Source organism: Bos javanicus, chromosome 20 (assembly GCF_032452875.1).
Source record: "Bos javanicus breed banteng chromosome 20, ARS-OSU_banteng_1.0, whole genome shotgun sequence".
NCBI lineage: Eukaryota > Metazoa > Chordata > Mammalia > Artiodactyla > Bovidae > Bos > Bos javanicus.
Genome location: NC_083887.1, coordinates 12,766,284 through 12,793,346, shown reverse-complemented (window position 1 = coordinate 12,793,346; position 27,063 = coordinate 12,766,284). Strand labels below are relative to the sequence as shown.

Here is a 27,063-nt window from a genome sequence, read left to right as displayed (position 1 = left end):
CCTTTAGGATTGACTGGTTTTATCTCCTTGCAGTCCAAGGGACTCCTAAGAGTCTTCTCCAACACCACAGTTCAAAAGCATCGGTTCTTTGGCACCCAGCCTTCTTTATGATCCTGCTCTCACATCCATACATGACCCTGGAAAAACCGAAGCTTTGACTAGACGGACCTTTGTCAGCATAGTGATGGTTTAGCTGCCAGTTTTCCTCCTCCATTGGTTTTCATTTAGTTGAAAAAACACCTTGTCTTTCAATGCTTATTTTGTATTAAAAAAAACTTTATTTTATGCTGGGGTCTAGCCGATTAACAATGTTGTGATAGTTTCTGGTGAACAGTGAAAGGATTCAGCCATACATATACATGGATCCATTCTCCCCAAACTTCCCTCCTGTCCAGGCTGCCACATAACAGTGGGCAGAGTTCCATGAGCATACAGTAGTTCCTTATTGGTTATCCATTTTAACTATAGCAGTGTGTACATGACCATCCCAAACTCCCTAACCACCCTTTTCCCCCATCCTCACATTTTTACATGTTCTTTCTCTTTCCATCTCTGGAGCAGCAAGCAAATCTTTCCTCCTGCCATAGCACAAAATAGTCCTGCTCAGTCTTAGACCCTGTAAACTCAGGTATTTCCCCTATATAATGCTTATCTCTGCTGCTGCTGCTGCTAAGTCACTTCAGTTGTGTCCAACTCTGTGCGACCCCATAGACGGCAGCCCACCAGGCTTTCCCATCCCTGGGATTCTCCAGGCAAGAACACTGGAGTGGGTTGCCATTTCCTTCTCCAATGCATGAAAGTGAAAAGTGAAAGGGAAGTCGCTCAGTCGTGTCCGACTCTAGCGACCCCACGGACTGCAGCCTACCAGGCTCCTCCGTCCATGGGATTCTAGCATCCCATGGACGGAGGAGCCTGGTAGGCTGCAGTCCGTGGGGTCGCTTATGTTAGCAGCTTCTCAACAAAGAGAGATTTCTCTCATAAGTCCTTCTTAGACCACCTTGCTTAGAAAACAGATTTTTTTTCTGTACTCCATTAAAGACAAGCTTGAAAAGCCCAAGCTAGAAGGAAAATTACCAATGTTGTCAATCCTGAAGGAAATCAGTCCTGAATATTCATTAGAGGGACTGATGCTGAAGCTGAAACTCCAATACTTTGGCCACCTGAGGTGAAGAGCCAACTCATTGGAAAAGACCCTGATGCTGGGAAAGATTGAATGTGGGAGGAGAAGGGGGCAACAGATGATGAGATGGTTGGATGTCAGGATGTCATCACCCACTGACTTGATGGACATGAGTTTGAGTAAGCTCCAGGAGTTGGTGATGGAACGAGAAGCCTGGCATGCTACAGTCCATGGGGTCGCAAAGAGTCAGACACAACTGAGCAGCTGAACACACCATGCTGTGCTGCTTTCTGCACTGGCTTCAGGGTCCCTGAGAAGATCCTAATCTCTGTGAGTAAATTCTAGTCAACCCCTTCCTGCATTTTAGGCATTAAGTGATGTCAGCATGCCTCAGCCAAAACAGTAAGGACTGGAAATTAATTAGATGCTGGACCACAACTCTGCTCAAGGTTATTGTAGTCCCTCACACCTGTGTCATTTCATGACTCTGCTTTTGTGTCTATCTCCTGCACTGTGGTAGAAGCGCCCTCAGGAAGATGCCTGTGTTCATTCTGTTTCCCTTCCTCAGCCCTTAGCACAATGTCAAGTTGTTAAAACAACCATTGGCTGATAAAGCCTGCATGAACAAAACCCATAGAAAATCACATAAGTCAATTATAATGGAGTGGTGGATACCAGTGGGATTGCAGGAGTAGGTAAGGGAGAAAGGTGTGAAAGGTAATAAATAGATGATAGGTCTAGAAATCTGCGTTCTGGGCTGGATTCATGCACCAGCTATCTCTGCGAAGCTTCGTGGTTGACTTGGCTGGACCTCTGTCTTCTGAAAAGCTAGGAATTAGACTACGGGTGATTTTATTTTGTAATTCTGTAATTTTGACTTGAGGATTTCGGCTAAGAAATCCTAGAAACTGCTTCTGTCAACGGCCAGTTAGGACTGAACTAGGTCATTCACTGATTGACACCAGGGTGTAAGACTCCGTTTCCTCTGGGGAGCTTTCCCAGAGCAGGGATGGAAGAGGAAATGAAAGTTAACTTTCTGGGGCTCCACGTGCTCCGTGGCAGTGACCCCTCTTAAGGAGGCTGTTTGAAACAGTGGAAGCAACATGGGCTTTGGAGTTAGGAATCTTGAGCTTGATGCCTTTTGTACCTCCTGAGCTGATAACTTTGCAGGGGTTACTCTTTCCCAATGTGTTTGCCCATTAGTAAAGTGGGCGTAATACTACAACCTGCCTGGGAGTCTACTGTCTTTACCAGAGGGGAAGTAGGCGCAGAATGTCAAGTTTTGTGGCCTTGTGGGGACTTTCCCTTTGAATTTAAATGCAGAGAGGATGACTGGTGAGGAGAATATTCTCTGCCTCCTTTGTTAACTGCGGTCAGAATCTTTAGTTATATTGCTGGTGGGGACACTATGGTACCAGGGGAATTCAATGTCTTCAGATACGTAAACAACTTCAGGCATAGATCAGATCCCTAACTAAAGGCCAAGGACATACCCTGAATATTAAAGAGACAGAAAAATAGGTGATGTGTATGCAAAGTCAAATCAGTATATTCCTTGTACTTCTCTAGTGTTGTCATTTCTAAACTAAGAAAAGTGCTATGTTGCAAAAACCTGTAATATAATATTAACTGTTTTTTCATCTGTAGACAGTTGAATTTATTGCTTCATGTTCAGATCACAATTAAGTGCCTGCTGTGTGGTGCTTTGTCCTTGGGACTGATGATACTGCTGGCGGTGTGTGTAGGGGGCGGGGGGATGTTCATAAGCAAAGGAATTAACTTTCTTGAAGTTGAGTTGACAGACAACAGCGAGATTGTGGTATCAAAGTGCTAATTTACATATTTCTCTCGGGAGGGAAGAAAGAAAATCAATTCTCTTAAGAGATGGAACCAGTGGTGCAGCTCTGTTTAGGTGAATGCCATCGTAGTTTGATCTACTAACGTATGTTAGGATGTTTCTAAAACACTTTTATATTGCTAATTGAAGTTTGTGATTCAAAGAATTAATTACAAAACTGAAGATGGAAAACGATATTGGTATCTAGTACATCTTTCAGTTTAAATATGTTCTATTGAAGTAGCTTTCAAAACATGCATGTTCATTGAGAAAGTGAAATGCAATGAACAGCTAAATAGGTTGGGTAAATTCATGTAGCTCAGGAAATGGTTTGCTTAACAAATTTTGTTGACATGAACAGTTCTCGGTCAGATCCTATCTATGCTCTCTGTTTTTTGCCTGCTGCACTCTTGTTCTCAGAAGGTTTTAAGATGACCTACAGTAACACATAACTCAGCAAGATGAGTAACTTGAAAATAGATGAAGACAGACGAAAGCAAGTGTAGAGCAGTGTCTTACCAGCGGTATTATGGATGTTTTGTGCGGAAATAACCCTGTTGTTGGGGGTTGTCCTGTGCCTTTCAGAGTGTTTAGCAGCATGCCTGGTCTCTGGCCAGTAGATCCCAGCACATGCCCTGCCCGCTTTATGTTGGACAAACCAAAAATGGTTCCAGACGGACATTGCCAAATGTCCCCCAGGCGGCAAGATTACCATGACTTGAGACCACTGGTGTAGAGAGTGTCTTAGTTTGAACCACTGTAACAAAATACCATAGACATAGACTGGGTACCTTAAAAGCAGAATGTATTTCTCATAGTTCTGGAGGGTGAGAAGTCCAAGATGGAGCCACTGGCAGATGAGATCACAGCCACAGTCTGATGAGAGCCTGTTTCCTAATTCATAGTCACACCCCCTTCTAGCTATGTTGTCACATGGTAGAAGGGGCAAGGGAACTCTGTGGGATTTCCTGTTTGTGACAACTCTGCCCTCATGAGCCAGTCACATCCCAGAGGTCCTACCTCCAAATACAATCACTTTGAGGGGTTAGGGGTCGACATACGAATCTGCAGTGGGGACACAAGCATTCAGTCCAGCAGAGGGTAAGGTGAAATCCAGTGCGGTTATGCAGCAACCAGACCCATGACATCTTGATAGAAACTGGACAGCCACACTTGCTGATGATGGACTGCCAGCTTTACCCTGTGCTTTCTAGTGGCTGAGTTAGAGGAACATGATTCGTTTTATGGTTCGTGGGCTTCCTAGGATAAAATAAGACCATAGCCCAGCAGAAGCAGAATGGTTTCTAGTGCAGAGAACTGACAGCATTTTCTCCTGGGCTCTGTCTCTCCAACTGGAATGAAGCTCCTAGTGGGCAGGAATTTTTCCCTTTTCTATCCACTCTTGTGCCCAGAGGAATATCTGGTACACAGCTTCTTAATATTTTCATAGCGATGAGTCTTGACAAGGACTTGACAAGGAGGATACTGTTCAATATAGGCTGTTATGTTTATAGAACAAAGTGGCGGGATTTACAGAGGGCTGTTTCTTACAATATTATTAAATGGAAGCATGCATTCTGGGTGGCACAATCCAAAATGAATGCCAGCAAATTCAGTTCAATGGGCCCCAGAAAAATGTGGTCCAAGATTGTAGCTCTCTCAGTGTCTAACTCAATCTGTAGTGAGAATTCAGGATGCTGGGGAAGGGAGGTTGTGTATTATTACTTAGCGCTTACATGTGCCAAGCACTCTGTCAAGTCCTTTGCATCCATCTTCCCTCTGCATCCTAACTATCTCTGAGGTCCACGAGGTCCACTCTTCAGAGAGGAGTTAAGTAGCATGCCAGTGGGATTCTGTGCCTGAGAATTCAAATTTGGAGTAGGCTTCTCACTTCTCACATGCTGAGAACCTCATGATCAAGACCCAGGAGTTGTGCTCTAGGGCCCAGCATGAAAATTACAGCTTGAAATGATTTTTATTTATTTATCTAGTTATTTCTTTTTTGGCCTGAAAAAATTTTAAAGTGGTTCATTCAAACCAAGTTCTCATTTGAGTCATAAAGAAAAAGAAAAGACAACTCAGTAAAACTGTAATCAGTTTAATTTCCTTGCAAACCATTTATGATGAAGCGCACATGCAGAGATGTTTCCGAATGAAGTGACTTCCTACACGGGGATGTTAATAACCAGCACAGCTAAATTGTTTTAAGTGCATATATGAATTCTTTTAAACTTCATAACCACCTCAGGAGATAGGTAGTATTCCTATTAACATTTTGTAGATGAGGAAACAAGCGTAGTAATAGTTAAATGTCCTAAATAGGATAGCAAGTATTAGCATTCCTAGATGCTGAGGAATTAGTATGAAAACAACAATGACTGTCTTAGCTATAGAACCTTATCAAATTTTAAAATGTTGTTTATAGGCTTTGGTTTAAATGTAAATAAAGCCAAATTTTGCAATAAAGTCATTTCAGGTTTTTAGTTTGATTCCTTTCTGGATGGAAGCAACAGAGCAGTTAATTAAGATTACAAGCATAGTCTATGCAGTGGTACAATTATTCATTTATTTTCATATCTATGGTTTCGTAGAATATTTAAAATCAAGAAACAGAATAAGTGAACAGTGTCTTCATAACCCCATGTTACTAGTCACTCTTTCTTTACTGTGAAATCCCATCCATTATGTATGCAGTTGACATCAGTGATCCCTTTGAACTAGTGAATTTTGGCCTCAGGACACATGCATTCTGGATGGGTCTTTAAAATACAGGTCCCACATCTTGAGAATCAATGAGGAATTACCAAAAGGAGGAACTGATAGACACAAGTGATATGCTAGTTCAGTTCAGTCGCTCAGTCGTGTCCGACTCCCTGCGACCCCATGAATTGCAGCATGCCAGGCCTCCCTGTCCATCACCAACTCCCGGAGTTCACCCAAACACGTCCATCGAGTCAGTGATGCCATCCAGCCATCTCATCCTCTGTCGTCCCCTTCTCCTGCCCTCAATTCCTCCCAGCATCAGAGTCTTTTCCAATGAGTCAACTCTTCGCATCAGGTGGCCAAAGTACTGGAGTTTCAGCTTTAGCATCATTCCTTCCAAAGAACACCCAGGACTGATCTCCTTTAGAATGGACTGGTTGGATCTCCTTGCAGTCCAAGGAACTCGCAAGAGTCTTCTCCAACACCACAGTTCAAAAGCATCAATTCTTCAGTGCTTAGCTTTCTTCACAGTCCAACTCTCACATCCATACATGACCACTGGAAAAACCATAGCCTTGACTAGACAGACCTTTGTTGGCAAGGTAATGTCTCTGCTTTTCAATATGCTATCTAGGTTGGTCATAACTTTCCTTCCAAGGAGTAAGTGTCTTTTAATTGCATGGCTGCAATCACCATCTGCAGTGATTTTGGAGCCCCCCAAATAAAGTCTGACACTGTTTCCACTGTTTCCCCATCTATTTCCCATGAAGTGATGGGACCAGATGCCATGATCTTCATTTTCTGAATGTTGAGCTTTAAGCCAACTTTTTCACTCTCCTCTTTCACCTTCATCAACAGGCTTTTTAGTTCCTCTTCACTTTCTGCCATAAGGGTGGTGTCATCTGCATATCTGAGGTTATTGCTATTTCTTCTGGCAATCTTGATTTCAGCTTGTGCTTCTTCCAGCCCAGAGTTTCTCATGATATACTCTGCATATAAGTTAAATAAGCAGTGTGACAGTATACAGCCTTGACATACTCCTTTTCCTATTTGGAACCAGTCTGTTGTTCCATGTCCAGTTCTAACTGTTGCTTCCTGACCTGCATACAGATTTCTCAAGAGGTAGGTCAGGTGGTCTGGTATTCCCATCTCTTTCAGAATTTTCCACAGTTTATTGTGATCCACACAGTCAAAGGCTTTGGCATAGTCAATAAAATAGATGTTTTTGCTAGTTAGGATAGAGTTAACAGGTCTACTAATTCATTATTAGGAATTACCTTCAGAGGTAGCAGTGCTCAAAAAGTAGCATATTAGTTTGTATTTAGAAAAGATTCTTTTCAAGATGCCATTTGCTTAAACCTAAGGGTCTTTTTCATGCATATAGTGTTCAACTTTGTCAAAATTCAAAATGTTAGAGACTCCCTTTAGTATTTTCACATTGAGTAACATTTAATATTCGAAGCTGATTCTATTTTTTTTTTCAAGTAATTGAAACCCTTTATTGTGTATGTTTTCATTGTTGTTGTTTAAACCAAATTTAATTTGTTTTTTTGCAATTTGAGAGATTTGCAATTTGTTCCTTCAACCAATATTGACAAGATGCCTTTTATGTAGAACAGTGGACAAAGAGAGGACAAAAGAGTAGTATATAATTTCATGTAACTTACTTTCGAGTGGGAGAAGAAGAAGAATAAATATGAGAGATCTAACATGCCATGTGGCAATAGATGCTATGGAGGAAAAATTGAAAAGGGAAAAAAGTGGTGGGCATGTCCTTTTGTAACCAAGCAAGATCCTATGGGACTTTCCTGGGACAGAACCCTATGGGGCCTTCCTGGGATAGACATCTCCCCCATATTCTCTGCTTTAGCTTCTCTCTGAAGTACCTATATAGTATGCTCAGTTGCTTTAGTTGTGTCTGACTTTTTTGTGACCCTATGGACTGTAGCCTGCCAGCTCCTCTGTCCATGAGGTTTTCTAGGCAAGAATACTGGAATGGGTTGCCATTTCCTTCTCCAGGGTATCTTCCTGACCCAGGGGTTGAACTCACATCTCCTGCATTGCAGGTGGATTCTTTACCACTGAGCCACCAGGGAAGCCCCACCTAGATAGTATCTCATGTATATTCCTGAGTTTTTCTGCAGGAAATGGAAGAAATTCTTGCTTAATGATCATGAGCACCTAGCCCCCAACCTTCTGCTGCCTAAGGATTGATCATCATCAACCAGTCAGAGACTTGTGCACGGGCTGATGATAAACCCTGGGATGCCCCTCCCTCATCTTCTCTTTAAAAATGCTTTGCTGAAACTCTTCAGTGAGTTTGGGTTTTTTGAACACAAGCCACCCATTCTCCTTGCTTGGCCCTGCAATAAACCTCTCTCTGCTCCAAACTCTGATGTTTCAATTTGTTTGACTTCACCATACATGGGGCATTCAAATTTGCGTTCAGTAACACATTTACATAGGGCAATTAGAAAACCTTCCCCCTGCAAAAAAAAAAAAAAAGAGTAACTTTTGAATAGAGACCTGGAGTATGTGGGGGAGCATGGTAGCTAGTATCTGCAGTGCATCCCAGATATAGGAGGTGATAGGTGTAAAGGTCATGAATGGAAAGATGTCTGGGGCTTTTCAGGTCCAGCAACAGAAAGGAAGTGGAGTGAGTGGAGGGGTAGGAGCTGGGAGCAGAGTGATAAGGGGAGAGGTGTCAGGACCTTGTAGGTCATTGTCAAGACTTAGGATTTTGTTCTGGGTAGAGGGGAAGTCAGGGGAGGACTCCAAGAAGAGGATCTGGAGCATCTGGCTTACGTTTTACAAGGGTCACTGGCTGCTGTGCCGAGAGTAGGATGGAAGCAGAGAGTTATTGGGAGGCTATCACAAGAGAGATCTGAAAGGCAGAGATAGGTGTGGCAGGAGTAGAAATGGTGACGTGATTGGGTTCTGGATATATTTCAGAGGTTGAGCTAGGGGATTTGCTCATTGGCTATGGAGTAAGAAAGAGAAGTTTAGAGCAAGTGTAAGGTTTGTGACTTAAGAAGCTAGACAAAAGGATTGCCATTTACCGAAGTTGGAAAAATCTCTTTAGTTTCCAAATAATGATGGTTATGTGAACATGTGTAAATGAGATATCCCATATGTTTGGGCAGGAAAGTGTCCGGAGATGAGTTTGGAGAAAATTGTCAATTAAGAAGGCTGCAAGTTCAATGTTCATCAAAAGTTGTAATGTGCCTTTTGAGAAAGAAATGGATAAAAAACTATGGTATATAGCCATAGGAGAATAAATCCGTGGTTTATGTTTGGAGGTGGTGGTGATGGTGATGGCAGAGACACTAAACGAAGTGGTAAGACAGAATCTTATAAATAATTTGCCTTTAATTCATCTTTCCTGATGGCAGTAACCATAGTGTAATTGTGGTGGACTCTTGTGTTTTACTCAGCCTAATACTTGTAAAACAGCAAGCAATGGGTGGGGATGATCAATATAAAAAACTGATGTGGATTTCTGGTGATTAGTGCTTCTACAGGACTGGTAATTTTGGAAACTTTACCCCAAGTCTGTATCAGACTTAGAGTAGTTGTGTATTTGTTCTCTAAAACACTTACCTGTGTCCCATGATAAACGATTAGCAAAATTATTGCTGAAATGCAAATCAAAACTACAAGTGTCTATCATCTCATAGATACATCTCATAGATACAGTCAGAATGGCCATCATCAAAAAGACTACAAATAATATAAGTCCTGGAGAAGGTGTGGAAAAAAAGGCTTCCTACATTCCTGGGTGGAATGTACATTAGTGTAGCTACTATGAGAAACAGTACGGAGATTCCTTAAAAAAACAAATAGTTATCATATGATCCAGCAATCCTACTCCTTGGCCATTATACAGAAAAGAAAAATACTCTTAAATGGAAAAGATACACGCACCCCAGTGTTCATGGCAGCACTGTTTACAATAGCCAAAACATGGAAGCAACCCAAGTGTCCCTTGACAGATGAATGGAGCCTGTTCCTGGAGAATGCGTTTCAATCCAGGATACTTTGTGGCTAGCAGTGTCTTAGGTGAGTATGTGACAGGAAAGAAGGGGCTGGCTTTCTAGGAGTCTACTGACTACTTGGAGAGGGAAATTAGAAATGTTTGGAGCAAGTGTGACAAGTGCAGGCTTAGATGTCCTTGAACATGCGTGAAAGTTGAAAAGACACCCTCTGTTTTCAGTTGAATTCCTTGTAGTATGGGGACTTTTGTGAGTTTGGAAAACATTAAACTGAAATCATTCAGAGGGCAATGTCCAAAGTGATATGTTGAGTGTCTGCCATAAGCTCCAGGGTCTGATGAATTGTTTTTAAAGGGATCATGAGTGTTTGAAACAGGACAAAAATGAAAAATATATTGCAAGGCTGTAGTGGACTGTTTTGAGAAGCTTTGACTAATTGTAGAAAGAAAAGTAGAGCCACTGACAGCACAGCAAGTTTGGAAAAACGATGTATTTAGAGAGAGCCCTGTTGGGAGTGTGATTTGAGGTGAGGAAGGAAATGGGATCCTGGAATATGGCACAATGCTTATAGGTTTTTCTGCTTATACTGTGTTGGAAACATTTGTGGCACTCACCATTCACCACCTAGATTTTGCCAGATTTAAAAAATAATACCCTCCTCTTGGGGTTGTGATTCTGATGAAAAACTTAGGCTTAGGGACTAATAGCTTATGATTCTATACGTGATGAAATGGATTTTATTTGCCTACACTTTCTCCTTGATTTCCTTCTCTTTCTTCTACATTTTTTCATGTCTTTTATGGCTTTGTTGGAAACATGTAAGGAAATCACATAATTCCTCCTTAGGAATTATCTTCTTTCCTCTGCTATTTTTTCACCCTCTGTTAATTGGCGATATAACAGTCTTCCCCACAGAAATTAATTATAATTCCGCAAGCTGAAAAATTTAACTTCAGGTGAAAAATACGTAGCAGAAGTTGATGAACCTTAAACAAAAAGTATGTGTATTTTATGCAACTGCCACTAGTAATTAAGAGAAAATGACAAAATGGGAGGAACCCTAACTTTCTTGGTTATTCTGAGGGGTTACTGGTGCATTTACACAAAGAGTAGGGATTATGGAGCATTTTGTTGAATGTCTATGACGCATTGCCACCTTGTGGCTGCAAGCTTTGCTTTCAGTGTAAAAGCAGATTTGTTAATATTAAGTCTACATGATATTTTGTCTTATTCCTAGCATTTAAACTTCCCTTAGAAAAGGAAAGACTCGCGACAGAAGAATACATACAATACAAGGCAAGAGAATTTACGAGAATGCCTCTTCTGTTCTTAGAAGAGGTAGACTGAAGTATTGAGGGGTAGAAATTCACCATGTCTGGAACTAACTCTGCTGTGGGATTGGTGCATTAAAGAGAAAGAGAGAGAGGGAGAACAAGGTCAGCAATTCACCACTTGTCAAGGGAATATGGTGTTCATTGTATTAAACTTTTCTGTTGTTGTAGATTTTCTTAAATTTCCCCAAAATATTGGCAGAAAAAAGAAAAAACAACCGGGATGAGGCTACAAATGGAGCTAAGAAGGAGGCAGAATCAACCTCTGCATTGTGTAATGGACTGACTGCATTTGGAACTCAGAGTGGGTTCTGCATTTTCTAGTAGCTGACGTGTTACTGTCCAAGGTGCCCTTGCTACATTTCATCATCCATAAGGTTTAAGGGCAAAGTGTCTAAGACTAGACAGAAATTGGATTGTCCTTGGAGGCCCTCCAAAGTAGGACACCGATGAAATGAACATTAAAGTAACAAGTATTTCCAGAAATACAGTCTGTAATTCCTTTTCCCTGCTGGTCAGGGCAGATCCTGGAGTGGGTGCACCGCTAGCTTGAGGACCTCTCACTGAACTACTAGGTAGCAATGAAATGCACCAAAACACTGACTGGCAGTGAATTTCAGATGGTACTTATTGACAGGTGCTTGAAATCCAGTTGTTCTGTGTTATCAGTGAGTACAGCTGAGCTTGGGGGAGAGTTGACATCATGTAATAGTTGAGCAAGCATAATCTATGGTTGCATGGCATCACTGACTCAATCAACATGAGTTTGAGTAAACTTAAGAAGTTGGCGATAGACAGGGAAGCCTGGCATGCTGCAGTCCATGGGGTCTCAAAGAGTCAGACACAACCGAGTGATTGAACTGAAATGAACTGAATTGACTTCATCTCAACCAGCTTGAGAGGAGTAACTCATAGGCAAGGTCAGTTTTCTCTTTTGCCATGGTTTTGAATATGCTGCATTGCATAGTCAGACACAGACTATGACTTGACATAGTCCAGTGACTTCACAGATGATTTCATCCCTGATTTATTTTTCCTATGAATACATCCATGAGAGTCTTAATCTGAAAAAACTCTGACAGGTATAAGCAGATGACCTTCTTTCTACCCAAGTAAACAAGACATATCTTAGTGAGTTCAGTTCAGTTGCTCAGTCGTGTCCAATTTTTTGCAACCCCATGGACTGTAGCACACCAGGCTTCCCTGTCCATCACCATCTCCTGGAGCTTGCTCAAACTCATGTCCATCAAGTCTGTGATGCCATCCAACCATCTCATCATCTGTTGGCCTCTTCTCCTTCTGCCTTCATTTTTTCCCAGCATCAGGGTCTTCTCTAGTGAGTCAGTTCTTCACATCAGGTGGCCAAAGTATTGGAGTTTCAGCTTCAGCATCAGTCCTTCCAGTGAATATTCTGGACTGATTTCCTTTAGGATGGACTGGTTGGATCTCCTTTGCAGTCCAAGGGACTCTCAAGAGTCTTCTCCAACACCATAATTAAAAATCATCAGTTCTTTAGGGCTCAGCTTTCTTTATTGTCCAGCTCTCACATCCATACATGACTACTGCAAAAACCATAGCTTTGACTAGACGGACCTTTGTTGGCAAAGTAATGTCTCTGCTTTTTAATATGCTGTCTAGGTTGATTATAGCTTTCCTTCCAAGGAGCAAGCATCTTTTAATTTCATAATTGTGGCCCCACAAGAGACTGACCCAGACTTGCCCGTGAGTGTCCAGGAGTCTCCAGCAGATGCGTGGGTTGGCGGTGGCCTGTTGCAGGGTCCGAGGTACAGAGCGCAGCAGTGTGTGCATGGAACCTTTTGAAGGAGGTCACCATTATCTATTTCTGCTTTATTGACTATGCCAAAGCCTTTGACTGCGTGGATCACAATAAACTGTGGAAAATTCTGAAAGAGATGGGAATACCAGACCACCTGACGTACCTCTTGAGAAATCTGTATGCAGGTCAGGAAGCAACAGTTAGAACTGGACATGGAACAACAGACTGGTTCCAAATAGGAAAAGGAGTACGTCAAGGCTGTATATTGTCACCCTGTTTATTTAACCTATATGCAGAGTACATCATGAGAAATGCTGGGCTGGAATCAAGATTGCCAGGAGAAATATCTATAACCTCAGATATGCAGATGACACCACCCTTATGGCAGAAAGTGAAGAGGAACTAAAAAGCCTGTTGATGAAGGTGAAAGAGGAGAGTGAAAAAGTAGTCTTAAAGCTCAACATTCAAAAAATGAAGATCATGGCATCCGGTCCCATCACTTCATGGCAAATAGATGGGGAAACAGTGTCAGACTTTATTTTTTGGGGCTCTAAAATCACTGCAGATGGTGACTGCAGCCATGAAATTAAAAGACACTTGCTCCTTGGAAGAAAAGTTGTGACCAACCTAGATAGCATATTGAAAAGCAGAGACATTACTTTGCCAACAAAGGTCCGTCTAGTCAAGGCTATGGTTTTTCCTGTGGTCATGTATGGATGTGAGAGTTGGACTGTGAAGAAAGCTAAGCGCCGAAGAATTGATGCTTTTGAACTGTGGTGTTGGAGAAGACTCTTGAGAGTCTCTTGGACTGCAAGGAGATCCAACCAGTCCATTCTGAAGGAGATCAGCCCTGGGATTTGTTTGGAAGGAATGATGCTAAAGCTGAAACTCCAGTACTTTGGCCACCTGATGCGAAGAGTTGACTCATTGGAAAAGACCCTGATGCTGGGAGGGATTGGAGGCAGGAGGAGAAGGGGACGACAGAGGATGAGATGACTGGATGGCATCACTGAGTCGATGGATGTGAGTCTGGGCGAACTCTGGGAGTTGGTGATGGACAGGGAGGCCTGGCGTGCTGAGATTCATGGGGTCACAAAGAGTAGGACACAACTGAGTGACTGAACTGAAATGAACTGAACTGAACCATTATCTTCATTACCTTCACCATAGTTTGGCCTCAGGTCAAACAACAGGGAGGAAACACAGCCCTGCCCATCAACAGAAAATTGGATTAAATATTGACTGAGCATGGCCCCGCCCATCAGAACAAGACCCAGTTTCCCCCTCAGCCAGTCTCTCCCATCAGGAAGCTTCCAAAAGCCTTGTATCCTTCCCCATCTTCATGAAGAGGCCCTTAGAATGCCTGGCTTTGAGCAATGCTCCCCAACTCTTTGTTGTTTTTAAATTTCTGTGAAGTTGATTCCTTTCTGTGGTGGTTGGGGTATCTGTGAATATTTTTTGTAATTCATGTTCCTTCTTAATAACTTGCTGAGAATATGGGACTCAGGAATATTTAGTGCTCAGGAATATTTTTGTCTTTAATAACTATCCAGACACATATACATGCTTGTGTACTTACTTGGAGGAAACCATTTAAAAACACAGGGCACTCACTATTCAAGTATGAAAGGTTTCCTTGTGAAAGCAGGACAGATCTTGAAATAAGTTTCATGACACAAGGGATTCTTTTGTAGAAAGCTGTCTTTTGAAGTGCCTTTGGTTTCTCTGACTCTTGTGACAGATTTTCTTTTAAGAAGTTATAAAGTGATATAGGGATGTATTGATTTCTGCTAAGGGCTGTGGTGCTTAGAAATTTCCCTTCCCTACATATATTTGTGAGCACCAAAAGCTTGTGAATTTTTTTTTTTTTTTTTTTTTTGGTGAACAACCAGAGAAGTGATCTATGGATTAACCCTAGAATCATCAGAGCAATATTCTTCATTTTTTATGGGGGATCATGGCCCATGTTGTTGTTGATCAATCACTAAGCCATGTCCAGCTCTTTGTGACTCCCTGGACTGCAGCATGCCAGACTTCCCTGTCCTTCACTATCTCCTAGAGTTTGGTCAAACTCATGTCCATTGAGTCAGGGATGCCATCCAACCATTTCTTTCTCTATTGTCCTCTTCTCCTCCTGCCTTCAATCTTTCCCAGCATCAGGGTCTCTTTCTGTGAGTCAGTTCTTCGCATCAGGTGGCCAAAATATTGGAGCTTCAGCATTCAGTCCTTGGCACATGGAAGTACATATTTTACATAATGACTCTGGATACACACACACCCATGTTTAATGTATACAGTTCATGTAACAATTCTTTTCCTTCCTTCCTTGAACTCTGATCATTTCTATTATGTTGCACTAAAAAATACTAGTCACAAACTACTAACTTCATTTCATAATCCACTAATATACCATGGCCCGCAGCTTGAAAAACACTCTGGTAGAGATTGTGCAGCCAGCCAGATACTCTTTCAGAGGGAAGACTCAACAGTGGAGCCTGGAGTCTCTAAACCAGGGTTGGGAGAGAGGGATTTAGAGAAGAAAAAGAAGGAAGGAAGTGTGCCTGCAGCTGGGGTCTTTCATTGAGGTTGAAAGTATCCCCAGCAAGTGATGCCACTGTCCTTCTCTCTGCAGCTTGATCACATATTATCCCCTCCACCTATGCCATTTCGGAAATGCAGCAACCCAGACGTGGCTCCTGCCCCTGGAAAGTCGCTGAAGTTTAAAAGACAGCTGAGTGAGGATGGAAGACAGCTGCGACGGGGGAGCCTGGGAGGTGCTCTGACTGGTGAGTTGTGTGAGTGGCCTGCTTAACAGATGAAATTGTGTTTAGACAGTACGGGCTTCCCTGGTGGCTCAGATGGTAAAGAATCTGCCTGAAATGTGGGAGACCCAGGTTTGATCCTTGGATCAGGAAGATTCCCTGGAAAAGGGAATGGCAACCCACTCTAGGATTCTTGGCTGGAGAATCCCATGGATAGAGCAGCCTGGCAGAGAGTTGGGCAGGACTGAACAACTAAACGACTTTCTAGTACAGTCAGCCCTCCATATCCATGGGTTCTGAACCCACAGATTCAACCACCTGCAGATGAAATATATATATATATATATATATGTATATGTAAAATTCTAGAAAGTTCCCTAAAGCAAAACTTGAGTTTGCTGTCTGCTGAGGACTATTTACATTTACATTGTATCAGGTATTATGAGTAACCTAAATGTGGCTTACATTATCCAGTAGGATGCACATGGTTGATAAACAAATACTATGCCATTTTATATAAGGGACTTGAGCATCTGTGGACTTGAGTATCTGTGGGAGCCCTGGAACCAATCCCTGTGGATAGGTAGAGACGAGTGTAGAGGGTCCCCAATGACAGCAGAGTTCCATGTGTGAGCATCAACCCCTTGAGGGGGTGCCTGCCCCTCCAAAGATGTGGTAAAATCGAATCTAATTCAGAGAGCAGTTAAATTGATGATTAGATTAGTAAATTTTACTGAAGTGTAATTTACATATAAGATGTATTCATTCTAAGTGCACATGTGGATGGGTTTGCTGCTGCTGCTAAGTCGCTTCAGTCGTGTCCGATTCTGTGCGACCTCATAGACAGCAGCCCACCAGGCTCCTCTGTCCCTGGGATTCTCAAGGCAAGAATACTGGAGTGGGTTGCCATTTCCTTCTCCAATGCATAAAAGTAAAAAGTGAAAGTGAAGTCGCTCAGTCGTGTCCGACTCTTCGCAACCCCATGAACTGCAGCCTACCAGGCTCCTCTGTCCATGGAGTTTCCAGGCAAGAGTACTGGAGTGGGGTGCCATTGCCTTCTCCAGTGGATGGGTTTAGCAAATTTATATACCAAAATATCTTGATTTTGGAACTACAACCAAAATCAAGATATAAAACGTTCCCTGCATCCCTTCCCTGGGCCCAGGCCACTCTATCTTTGCTTTTGTCCATATTAATGGAATCATGTGGTACATGTTTTTTTGTGTCTGTCTGCTTTTGCTCAGTGTGTTTTTAACATTCATCCATGTTGTTAGTGGAAAAAGAAATGGTAACCCTCTCCAGTATTCTTGCTTGGAGAATCCCGTGGACAGAGGAGCCTGGTGGGCGATAGTCCATAGGGTTGCAAAGAGTCAGACATGACTGAAGTGACTGAGGATGCTCTCACGCCATGTTATTAGTTGTATCAGTACATATGTTGAATTTTATAAGAAACTGCCAAACTGTTTCCAAAATGATTTATTTTTACTTTGCCACCACCACCAACTGAGCTAATTACTCTGCATTCTTAACCACCTGTGGTATTGCTAGGCTTTTTAATTTTAGCCATTTTAGTTGGAAAGTAGTTCTATCGCATTCTGGTTTTAATTTGTATTTTCTTGATGACTAAGTGATGTCAAACATCTTTTCATGTGCTGATTGGACATTCGTATTTTTCCTTTGGAGAAGTGCCTGTTCAGACCTTTCACCCATATTTTCTTTTCCCCGTTTTGGTGTTGTTAAAATAAATTAATTGAAAAGCTAAAATCCCTAAATCTATAAATGACTTTTGTTGACTTGAAAGATAAATTAAAATTTTTAAAATTAAAATAACTTAAAGTATGTTGTTAAAAAATAACTTGCCACATAAATGTTCATGTTATTAAACTTAATTTTAAATCACTGAAGGTTAGATTTCTATTCATTCTGAGTGCTTTTTCCTCTAAATATAAATATTTTGGGGGAAACTTTGTTTTTGAAACCCTGACACAAAGTTTTCTCTACGAGTGACAGTCTTACCTGCCAGTTCATAAATGACCTCAAAAATAAATTGAGTTGTTTTTTGGAACATTATGAATTTTCAGTTTTGGAGATGAAATTTCTGGGAACAAAAATACTTCTATACCATGATCAGTCTAGAACATGTGACTCAGTGTGGGCACACTGCTGGGATCGAGGGTGAAGCTGACCTCAGACCAAGGAAAAAAAATTCAAAACATTGCTGTACTTCACTAACATTAAGAAAATGTTCACACTGGAGTTTTACTGACGTTCTTCTAATGCATATTAGGACATTTTCCTTGGCTTTCATTTGTATAAATGCACATTTTTTTTTTTTTTGGAGGATATCCTAAAGGTTTAGTATAACTCTTAGTTTTTTAGGGGGGGATATGGAATCTTATGGGCTCAATAAAGGACAGAAATGGTATGGACCTAACAGAAGCAGAAGATATTAAGAAGAGGTGGCAAGAATACACAGAAGAACTGTACAAAAAAGAGCTTCATGACCCAGATAATCACGATGGTGTGGTCACTCACCTAGAGCCAGACATCCTGGAATGTGAAGTCAAGTGGGCCTTAGAAAGCATCACTACGAACAAAGCTAGTGGAGGGGATGGAATTCCACTTGAGCTATTTCAAATCCTGAAAGATGATGCTGTGAAAGTGCTGCACTCAATATGCTAGCAAATTTGGAAAACTCAGCAGTGGCCACAGGACTGGAAAGGTCAGTTTTCATTCCAATCCCAAAGAAAGGCAATGCCAAAGAATGCTCAGCTACCACACAATTGCACTCATCTCACACGCTAGTAAAGTAATGCTCAAAATTCTCCAAGCCAGGCTTCAGCAATACATGAACCATGAACCTCCAGATGTTCAAGTTGGTTTTAGAAAAGGCAGAGGAACCAGAGATCAAATTGCCAACATCTGCTGGATCATGGAAAAAGCAAGAGAGTTCCAGAAAAACATCTATTTCTGCTTTATTGACTATGCCAAAGCCTTTGGCTGTGTGGACCACAATAAACTATGGAAAATTCTGAAAGAGATGGGAATACCAGACCACTTGACCTGCCTCTTGAGAAACCTATATGCAGGTCAGGAAGCAACAGTTAGAACTGGACATGGAACAACAGACTGGTTCCAAATAGGAAAAGGAGTATGTCAAGGCTGTATATTGTCACCCTGCTTATTTAACTTCTATGCAGAGTACATCATGAGAAACGCTGGACTGGAAGAAGCACAAGCTGGAATCAAGATTGCTGGGAGAAATATCAATAACCTCAGATATGCAGATGACACCACCCTTATGGCAGAAAGTGAAGAGGAACTAAAAAGCCTGTTGATGAAGGTGAAAGAGGAGAGTGAAAAAGTTGGCTTAAAGCTCAACATTCAGAAAACTAAGATCATGGCATCTGGTCCCATCACTTCATGGGAAATAGATGGGGAAACAGTGTCAGACTTTACTTTTTTGGGCTCCAGAATCACTGTAGATGGTGACTGCAGCCATGAAATTAAAAGACACTCCTTAGAAGGAAAGTTATGACCAACCTAGATAGCATATTGAAAAGCAGAGACATTACTTTGCCAACAAAGGTCCATCTAGTCAAGGCTCTGGTTTTTCCAGTGGTCATGTATGGATATGAGAGTTGGACTGTGAAGAAAGCTGAGCGCCAAAGAACTGATGCTTTTGAACTGTGGTGTTGGAGAAGACTCTTGAGAGTCCCTTGGACTGCAAGGAGACCCAACCAGTCCATTCTAAAGGAGATCAGTTGTGGGTGTTCATTGGAAGGACTGAGGCTGAGACTCCAGTACTTTGGCCACCTCACGTGAAGAGCTGACTCATTGGAAAAGACCCTGATGCTGGGAGGGATTGGGGGCAGGAGGAGAAGGGGACGACAGAGGATGAGATGGCTGGATGGCATCACTGACTCGATGGACATGAGTTTGAATGAACTCCGGGAGTTGGTGATGGACAGGGAGGCCTGGCGTGCTGTGATTCATGGGGTCACAAAGAGTCAGACATGACGGAGCAACTGAACTGAACTGATCTGATGGAATCTCAGAACTTAAAAGACTCACCCCTTGCTTACTAATTTCACTTAGGAAATTTACTTTTGTTAAACTACTTTTGAGCAAAAGGAGGGAAGGAGTAAGCGTTCTCTCCAATTTTTGCCACAGCAGTTTGCTTAAAACTTTCAAATAATGCAAAAGTATTATGAATATATGACCTGAAACATGAAATTTTGCTTTTGGGCTTCAAAAAAATACTGAACTTCATTCCAGTTTTAAAATAACAAATCTCAACAGCTCCAGCAATTCTAGCCTTATTTATTTTTTGAAGTCGCCCAGTCGTGTCCAACTCTTGGCAGCCCCAAGGACTGTAACCTACCAGCCTCCTCTGCCCATGGGATTTTCCAGGCAAAAGTTCTGGAAAGGATATGGAGTGGGTTGTCATATCCTTCTCCAGAGGATCTTCCTGACCCAGGGATTGAACCCAGGTCTCCCACATTGTAGGCAGACGCTTTACCATCTGAGCTACCAGGGAAGTCTTATCTATGTAATTTAGCTTGGTATAAAATTAGTTTAGGTAATTAAATCTTTGCTAAGATAATTTTCAAAAATGTTTAGTGGGGGAAAAAATGTTTAGTGATCCTTGGGAGAGCTTTAGAAAAAAAAATCTCTTGAACATCAGCCTGTTTTAAAAAGACAGTCACTTGGAAACTATTTCAGAATATGGAGAAAAAACATTCTTAGTTGGTCTTTTAGATAGCTTTGTTGAGGATTTAATGAAATAACATATTCAGAGCACTTAGCCTAGGGATGGTAGCTATTAGCGCTATGTGCATAGTGTACTGAATTTAGAATTTTTGCAGTTGATGGTAGCTTGGGCTTGGGAGCGTCAGTTTGAAACCTTTATCACCTGAGTTTCTACTTTGGGTCAGGTACTGTACTTGTGTCAGGTGGTAGAGCAGAGAGAAGAAAGGTCATCTCTGATCATTAAGAAAAGTGGTTTCCACCAGTTTTCAGTTCAGTTCAGCCGCTCAGTTTTAGGCAACTGTAAATAATCACATATGATCTTCCCTTGGGATAGACCTTGTTGCTAAATGTAAATTAAGTCAAACTGGTGTTGCCATCCCAAGTTTGTGGTATTAGATACTTACACTATCAGTTTCTGTAGCTTAAACACCAGCCACCTTCCCACTGTTTACCTTCATTTTGTTTACCTTATTGTTTACCTTTGTTTTATTCCAAGGTTTGTTTTCTTTTAGGAGTTTTCTCCTGCTTTCTTTGAAACGAAGACTTTATGAAAGGTTAACTTTCACAAAGTCTGATAATCTAGTTTGAAAATTTTCCTACCCAATTGTCCTTTATAAGTTTCACTAAACTCTTAGGTTGTTGAGAAGAAGATCTGTGGTCTTCCTCACCTATTCATCCCTAATGATAGCGAACATGAAGGATTTACTATGTGGCAGGCACAGTGTTTAGGGAATTACATTTATTGACTTACATCTCTGTGCTCTTATGAGGGAGGCAGTCTTATCCCCACTTTACAGGTGAGAACACTGAGGCACAGACAAGTTGAGTAAATTGCACAAGATCCTGAAAAGGATGATGCCAAGACGTGAACCCAAGTTTTGTGGCTCACAGTGCATGCTTGTAGCCACTACCCTGTGGCTTGGGCACCAGCCTTGCATAGCTGATACCCAATAGGTCTTTAATATGTTCCAGCAGGATTGATTGGAGTAATTTTTTCCAACTAATTGGACAATTTTTGCTCAGTTTATATCTGGAGCTGACTCAATCTGTACAGATCCTGTTTTATTAATTAGAAAATTAAATTAAAGGTAGGCAATTAACACCCATTGAAAGCTTCATAAAATTTGAAGCTTTAAAATTTACGTATTCCTTAATCCAGCCATTCTGTTCCTCAGATTTCATCACAAGGAAATAAGGGAATTTGCCTTAGTTATGTTTAGAGAGCACCCTTAATAAAAATGGCAAACTATCTAAAATCTAGCCATCTGGCAAAAGAATATTGGTGAAACATAATATGGTATACACATAAAGTGGAAAACAGCCATAAGCATTAAATCATGTTGCAAAAAATATATTTTAACATTGAAAAAGACTCAATATATTTTTAATGTGAAATCTCATTATTGAATGGACTCATTATCTTTTCATAGGGCTTACTATAATTGTAATTATATAATTACATTTTTAATGAGAGGGAGGAAAATAATTCCTATCTTCTAAAAAGTTTTCTCAAACTGCAGTTCGATCCATGACTTACTTTTGCCCCTGAGGTTTTCTGTGGCATTAGGTGGTATTCTGGTAGACAACAATAATGCTGCTGCTGCTGCTAAGTCGCTTCAGTCGTGTCCGACTCTGTGCGACCCCATGGACGGCAGCCCACCAGGCTCCCCCCTCCCTGGGATTCTCCAGGCAAGAACACTGGAGTGGGTTGCCATTTCCTCCTCCAGTGCATGAAAGTGAAAAGTGAAAGTGAAGTCGCTCAGTCATGTCCGACTCCTAGTGACCCCATGGACTGCAGCCTACCGGGCTCCTCCGTCCATGGGATTTTCCAGGCAAGAGTACTGGAGTAGGGTGCCATTGCCTTCTCCGAACAATAATGCTACATAACCACAAAATTTCACTGTAAAACAACAGTACACGTTCCTTTCTTTCTCCCATGACTGCAGGTCAGCTGAGTTTTGGGTGATTTAGCCTGGGCTCTGCTGTGATTGCTTCCTGGGGACAGCCTAGGTCAAGATCTGCTCCGCATGTCTCTCCTCTTCCTTGAACCAGCAGCTACCCAAAATACTATATTCTCCTTCTAAAAGATGAGAGCAAGGACATGTATATCCACTTGCACAGCAGATTTGAAGTCTCTTCTGGCGCCGTGTCTACTAACTTTCTATTGGCCAAAGCAAGTCACACAATCAAGGCCTGCATCAAGGGTCAGAAGCATCCCCTACCCACCATGACACCTTGGCAAAGATGCAGATATATAACACAGTTGGGGAGAAATAAAGAATTGGCACCAGTAATTCAGTCTGACATAGTTAGCCTTCCTCTCTTTTTAAACACCATCTTTTAGACTATTTACATTTACCTATTTTTCAATTAAGAAAGTATTATGTGTTCATTGTGGACAGTTTAAAAAATACAGAGCAACATAAAGGAAAAAGCTGTAAGGCCATAATGCTACCATGCAGACACCCTTGATTGAACTTTTGACATTATCTTCCCCAGCTAAAGCTTTGAATGACTTGAGTAGTAGATCAGAAGAAAAAGCAACCAATACCTTTTACGCAGGGCTGGCATTTCAACAACAGACCTAGAGTTTACCATGCCCATCACTGCCTGCATTTTTTTTTTTTTTTTGAGTCTGATGATGTTTTATATCTTCATGGCCCACAGCTTGCTAAATAGGCACCCAGAAGCATCATGTAAACATTGACTGAGGTTTGGAGCCCCCTGATGAGGAAAAAAAGCATTATTCAAATCGTTATACAGATTCTTAAACCAGAGCATGACTAAGTGGTAATGTGCCTGACAGTTCACAGCAAGGAAGCTGTAGAATGAAGGGCAGAACCTCGGAATTTTGACTCCTGGCTTTTTGCTGTGCGGATAATTGCCCTGAATCCTAGTCCTGCATTCCACAGCTGTGATGTCTGTGTATCACAGCCTTAACAGGCAGAAAATGAGGGAAGGCTTCTCTCTCTTATGCAGAGTTGTGTTTTTCAAAACATAACTTGGGTTGTTTGGAACATAAACCAAGAGGAAACTGCGTATGCATCATGTGTGCGTTAAGTAAGATGTCAGCTTTGTAGACAGTATAAATGGAAACTCCTAAAACCGTTAGCATCATTGTATTCTATCTCGGGGAGAAACTGAGAGACTTTTCCTGCTTGGACGGTGGAAATCAGTTGAAGGTAACATCTGAAAATTTAAAAAAAAAAAAAAAAGGCATTTCAGAATGAGTTTTAGTTTAAGAGGGAAGGGAAAAACAAATCATACAATCCCAGAAAACATTCTTTCCTATAAAATGAACTTGAAGGATATTCTCTTCCAAGTGCTGTATAGGGTTTAATGGGTTTCTCATCCTAAAGGCCTCCTTAGCTTAGTGGGCAAGTCTGAGAAATTTTAGATAAAAGCACATTTACATAAAATATAGCTATGTTGTATGTAGCCTTCCTGTTGTTGTTTAGTCAGTTGCAAAGTCCAGTCCAACTCTTCATGGCCCCATGGACTGTATCAGACTCCTCTGTCTGTGGGATTTTCCCAGGCAAGAATACTGGAGCGGGTTGCCATTTCCTTCCCCAGGGGATCTTCCTGACCCAGGGATTGAACCCACATCTCCTGCATTGGCAACCAGTTCGTTGCCTCTGAGCCACAGGGAAGCCCAGGTAGCCTTGGTATTCAGGAAGTATTGCGTCTGAACAGTCTCCTATGTGCTCTGAATTTCTTCATCTTTGTAATGCCATCGAAAGAATGCCTATGTACAAATGGTGTATATTAGGATAATACCACGTGCTACAGCAAGCAAACCAAGGGATTTCTGGGGCTTAACACAGTAGTCATATATTTCTAGCTCATATAAGTTTTTTGGGTTATCAGGCAGCTCTCTCCTCTTGATGAGTTCATGCTCAGTTGTTCAGTTGTGTCTGACTCTGTGCAACCCCTATGGACTGTAGCCCGCCAGGCTCCTCTGTCCATGGGATTTTCCAGGCAAGGATACTGGAGTGGGTTGCCATTTCCTCCTCCAGGGCATCTTCCTGGCCCAGGGATTGAACCCATGTCTTTTGCATCTCCTGCATTGGCAGGTGGATTCTTTACTACCATGCCACCTGGGAATCACCTGTTGAGTCAGGGTCCTACATTCCTTCCACCTTCTGCTTTGTCTCTTCTGTTATGGCCTTGAGATACTCTGTTTCTAGCTGGTAGAAGTGGAACAAAAGAGAAGAAAAACCTTTCTGACTTTTTGGAAGTGCCATCCTGGAAGAGACACACTGTATTTCCATTCCCATTCATTTAACAAGATCCCCTTGCATAGGCAGAGACAAATTTCAAGGCTAAGAGTTAGTCACTCAGTCGCATCTGGCTCTCTGACTCTTTGTAGCCTGCCAGGCTCCTTGACCTTGGAATTCTCCAGGTAGGAATACTGGAGCGGGTTGCCATTCCCTCCTCCAGGGGATCTTCCCCACCCAGGGGTTGAACCTGGGTCTCCTGCACTGCAGACAGATTCTTTACGGTCTGAACCACCAGGGAAGCCTGGGCTATTCGAGGCTAGTACTGGAATTAGGGGAGTGCTAGGAACTGTGGACCTTGCTGGAACTGTTGTCTCCAAGGCCAGCTACACAAGAGGCAGGGGAGACTGAGAAATGGATTTTAATAAAGACATTGAGTGTGATTAACTTAGTTTTCACTACATTAGGTCTGACATGCCTATGAGGCACGTTAAATTGGAATGTCTGGAGAGGATTGTGCGGTAACAGAAGCGGAGAGTCATATTTTGATGACGTGTGGATAAAACCTAGAGCGAATGAGCTTAGGAGCAAATGGCAGTGAAGGATGTTGGGGTAGCCGACGTGTTGATGAGCGTGCAGATAGCTCTTTTGAGAAGTCGCGCCGTGTAAGTGAGTAGAGAAAACGGGTGTGACCTGGAAGAATATGAGAGGCCAGAGGGGGCCGTCTTGATGTGGGAACCAGGCAAGTAGGTTTGTAAGGTGTTGAGAATGGTTCAGAAGAGATGACAGTTGGAGAGGTGAAGTGCTGTGAAAGCAGCCGGCAGGTATCCAGAGCATGTGTAAAACGGTTGGCCTTTGTAGAGAGAGAGGTGCTTCCTTCATCGTCATAGGAGGAAGGAGGAGAAAATGGACGCAAAAGCAGGTAGTTTAGGTACATCCATACCATGAAATGGGCTTCCCTGATGGTTCAGATGGTAAAAAATCTGACTGCAATACAAGAGACCTGGGTTCGATCCCTGGGTTGGGAAGATTCCCTGGAGGAGGGCATGGCAACCCACTCCAGTATTCTTGCTTGGAGAATTCCACGGACAGAGGAGCCTGGCAGGCTACAGTCCATGGGGTCAAAAAGAATCCTATGCAACTGAGCGAGCGACTAAGCACAGCACACACACCATGAAATACTACACAGCAATAAAAAGGAACAAACTACCAATTGTTTACTGAAAAAAACACACAACCTGAAAGTTGAGAATGATATTTTCTTCAGTGGACTTGCTGAGGACTTAAACCAGCCTCTCAGACTGCTCCAAAGAGGTAACGAAGAAGCCAGGATATTGAGGAGTTTTTGGAAACAACAACAACAAAATCAGGTAGCAGAGACATCAAAAGATTGGTGTTAATTCCAGAAAAGAACACATCAAGTTAATGCATTTGGCACTTGTCTGTGTCTGGGAAGATGCAAGATTCTGGGCTCGTTGAAATTATTCTTTTGAAGTGCACCTTAACTGTCTCGGGCCAGTATCCCCCTTCTCCACCCCGAATTCCCTCAGGGAGCACAGGTGGACAGCAGCTGCAGTGGCAGCTGGCTTGATGTCTGTAATCCTTCATTTACTGATATGGAAGGTGACATTCTTCATGCACATGATGCATGTGACAACCTGGGTGAATCTCCAGAGAATCATGCTGAGTTTAAAAAAAGAGAGAGAGAAAACAGAAGAAGGAAATGGCAGTCCACTCTAGTATTCTTGCCTGGAAGGTACCGTGGACAGAAGAGCCTGGAGGGCTGCAGCCCATGGGGTCACATGACTGAGCACACGCGCATGAGAGGGGTGGAGGAAGAAGGGTTGGTAGCAATAAACAGAGGTAGAAGTAAAAAAAAAAAAAAAAGAGGTTACATTCTGTGTGATTTCATTTCTATACGATATTCTTGAAATCGCAAAATGTAGACGTAGAGACCGATTACCAATTAGAGGTTGATGAGACTTGAGCAGGTCATGGGAGGGAAGTAGGTGTGGCTATGAACTGGAAACATGAGGAATTCTGCAGTGGTGAAGAGGTTCTGTATCTTGACTGTATCAATGTCATTATCCTGGCTGTGATTGTACACCACAGTTTTGTAAGATGCTACCGTTTTTTAAATTGGGGTGTAGTTGCTTTACATACAGTGTGTTAGTTTCTGCTGTACAAGGAAGTGAATCAGCTATGTGTATACATATATCCCTCCTTGGACCTCCCTCCCAGCCCTTTAGGTCATCACAGAGCATGGAGCTGAGCTCTCTGGGATTTACAGCAACTTCTCACTACTATTTCACGTATGTGCAGGGCAGGTGTAGAGGTGTTACTGTTGAAGGACACTGGGTAAAGACTATCTGGGGTCTCTCTGCATTATTTCTTACAACTGCATGTGAACCTACAGTTACTTCAAAATAGCTTTAATTTTAAAATATGTCCTTTCCAGATAAGTGATTTTAATAAATTTTCTTTTCATAAAAAGCAGGTAGTTTAGTTGATTTAGCGGCTTTTCTTCTCAGTGCCTGATGAGAGATCTGGGTGGGTTTGGAGAGGGTTATAT

The 27,063-nt window shown here is 42.0% G+C and overlaps 1 protein-coding gene across 6 annotated transcripts in view; it reads left to right on the top strand.

The window, feature by feature from the left end:
• MAST4 (microtubule associated serine/threonine kinase family member 4) overlaps positions 1-27,063 on the top strand; it is a 620,856-nt gene that overhangs the window by 161,619 nt on the left and 432,174 nt on the right. For all 6 annotated transcript variants that reach the window (XM_061393377.1, XM_061393375.1, XM_061393374.1 and 3 more), the window contains exon 2: positions 15,393-15,546. In XM_061393377.1, coding sequence (XP_061249361.1) covers positions 15,393-15,546 — 154 coding nt within the window. The remainder of the gene's footprint in view (positions 1-15,392; positions 15,547-27,063) is intronic.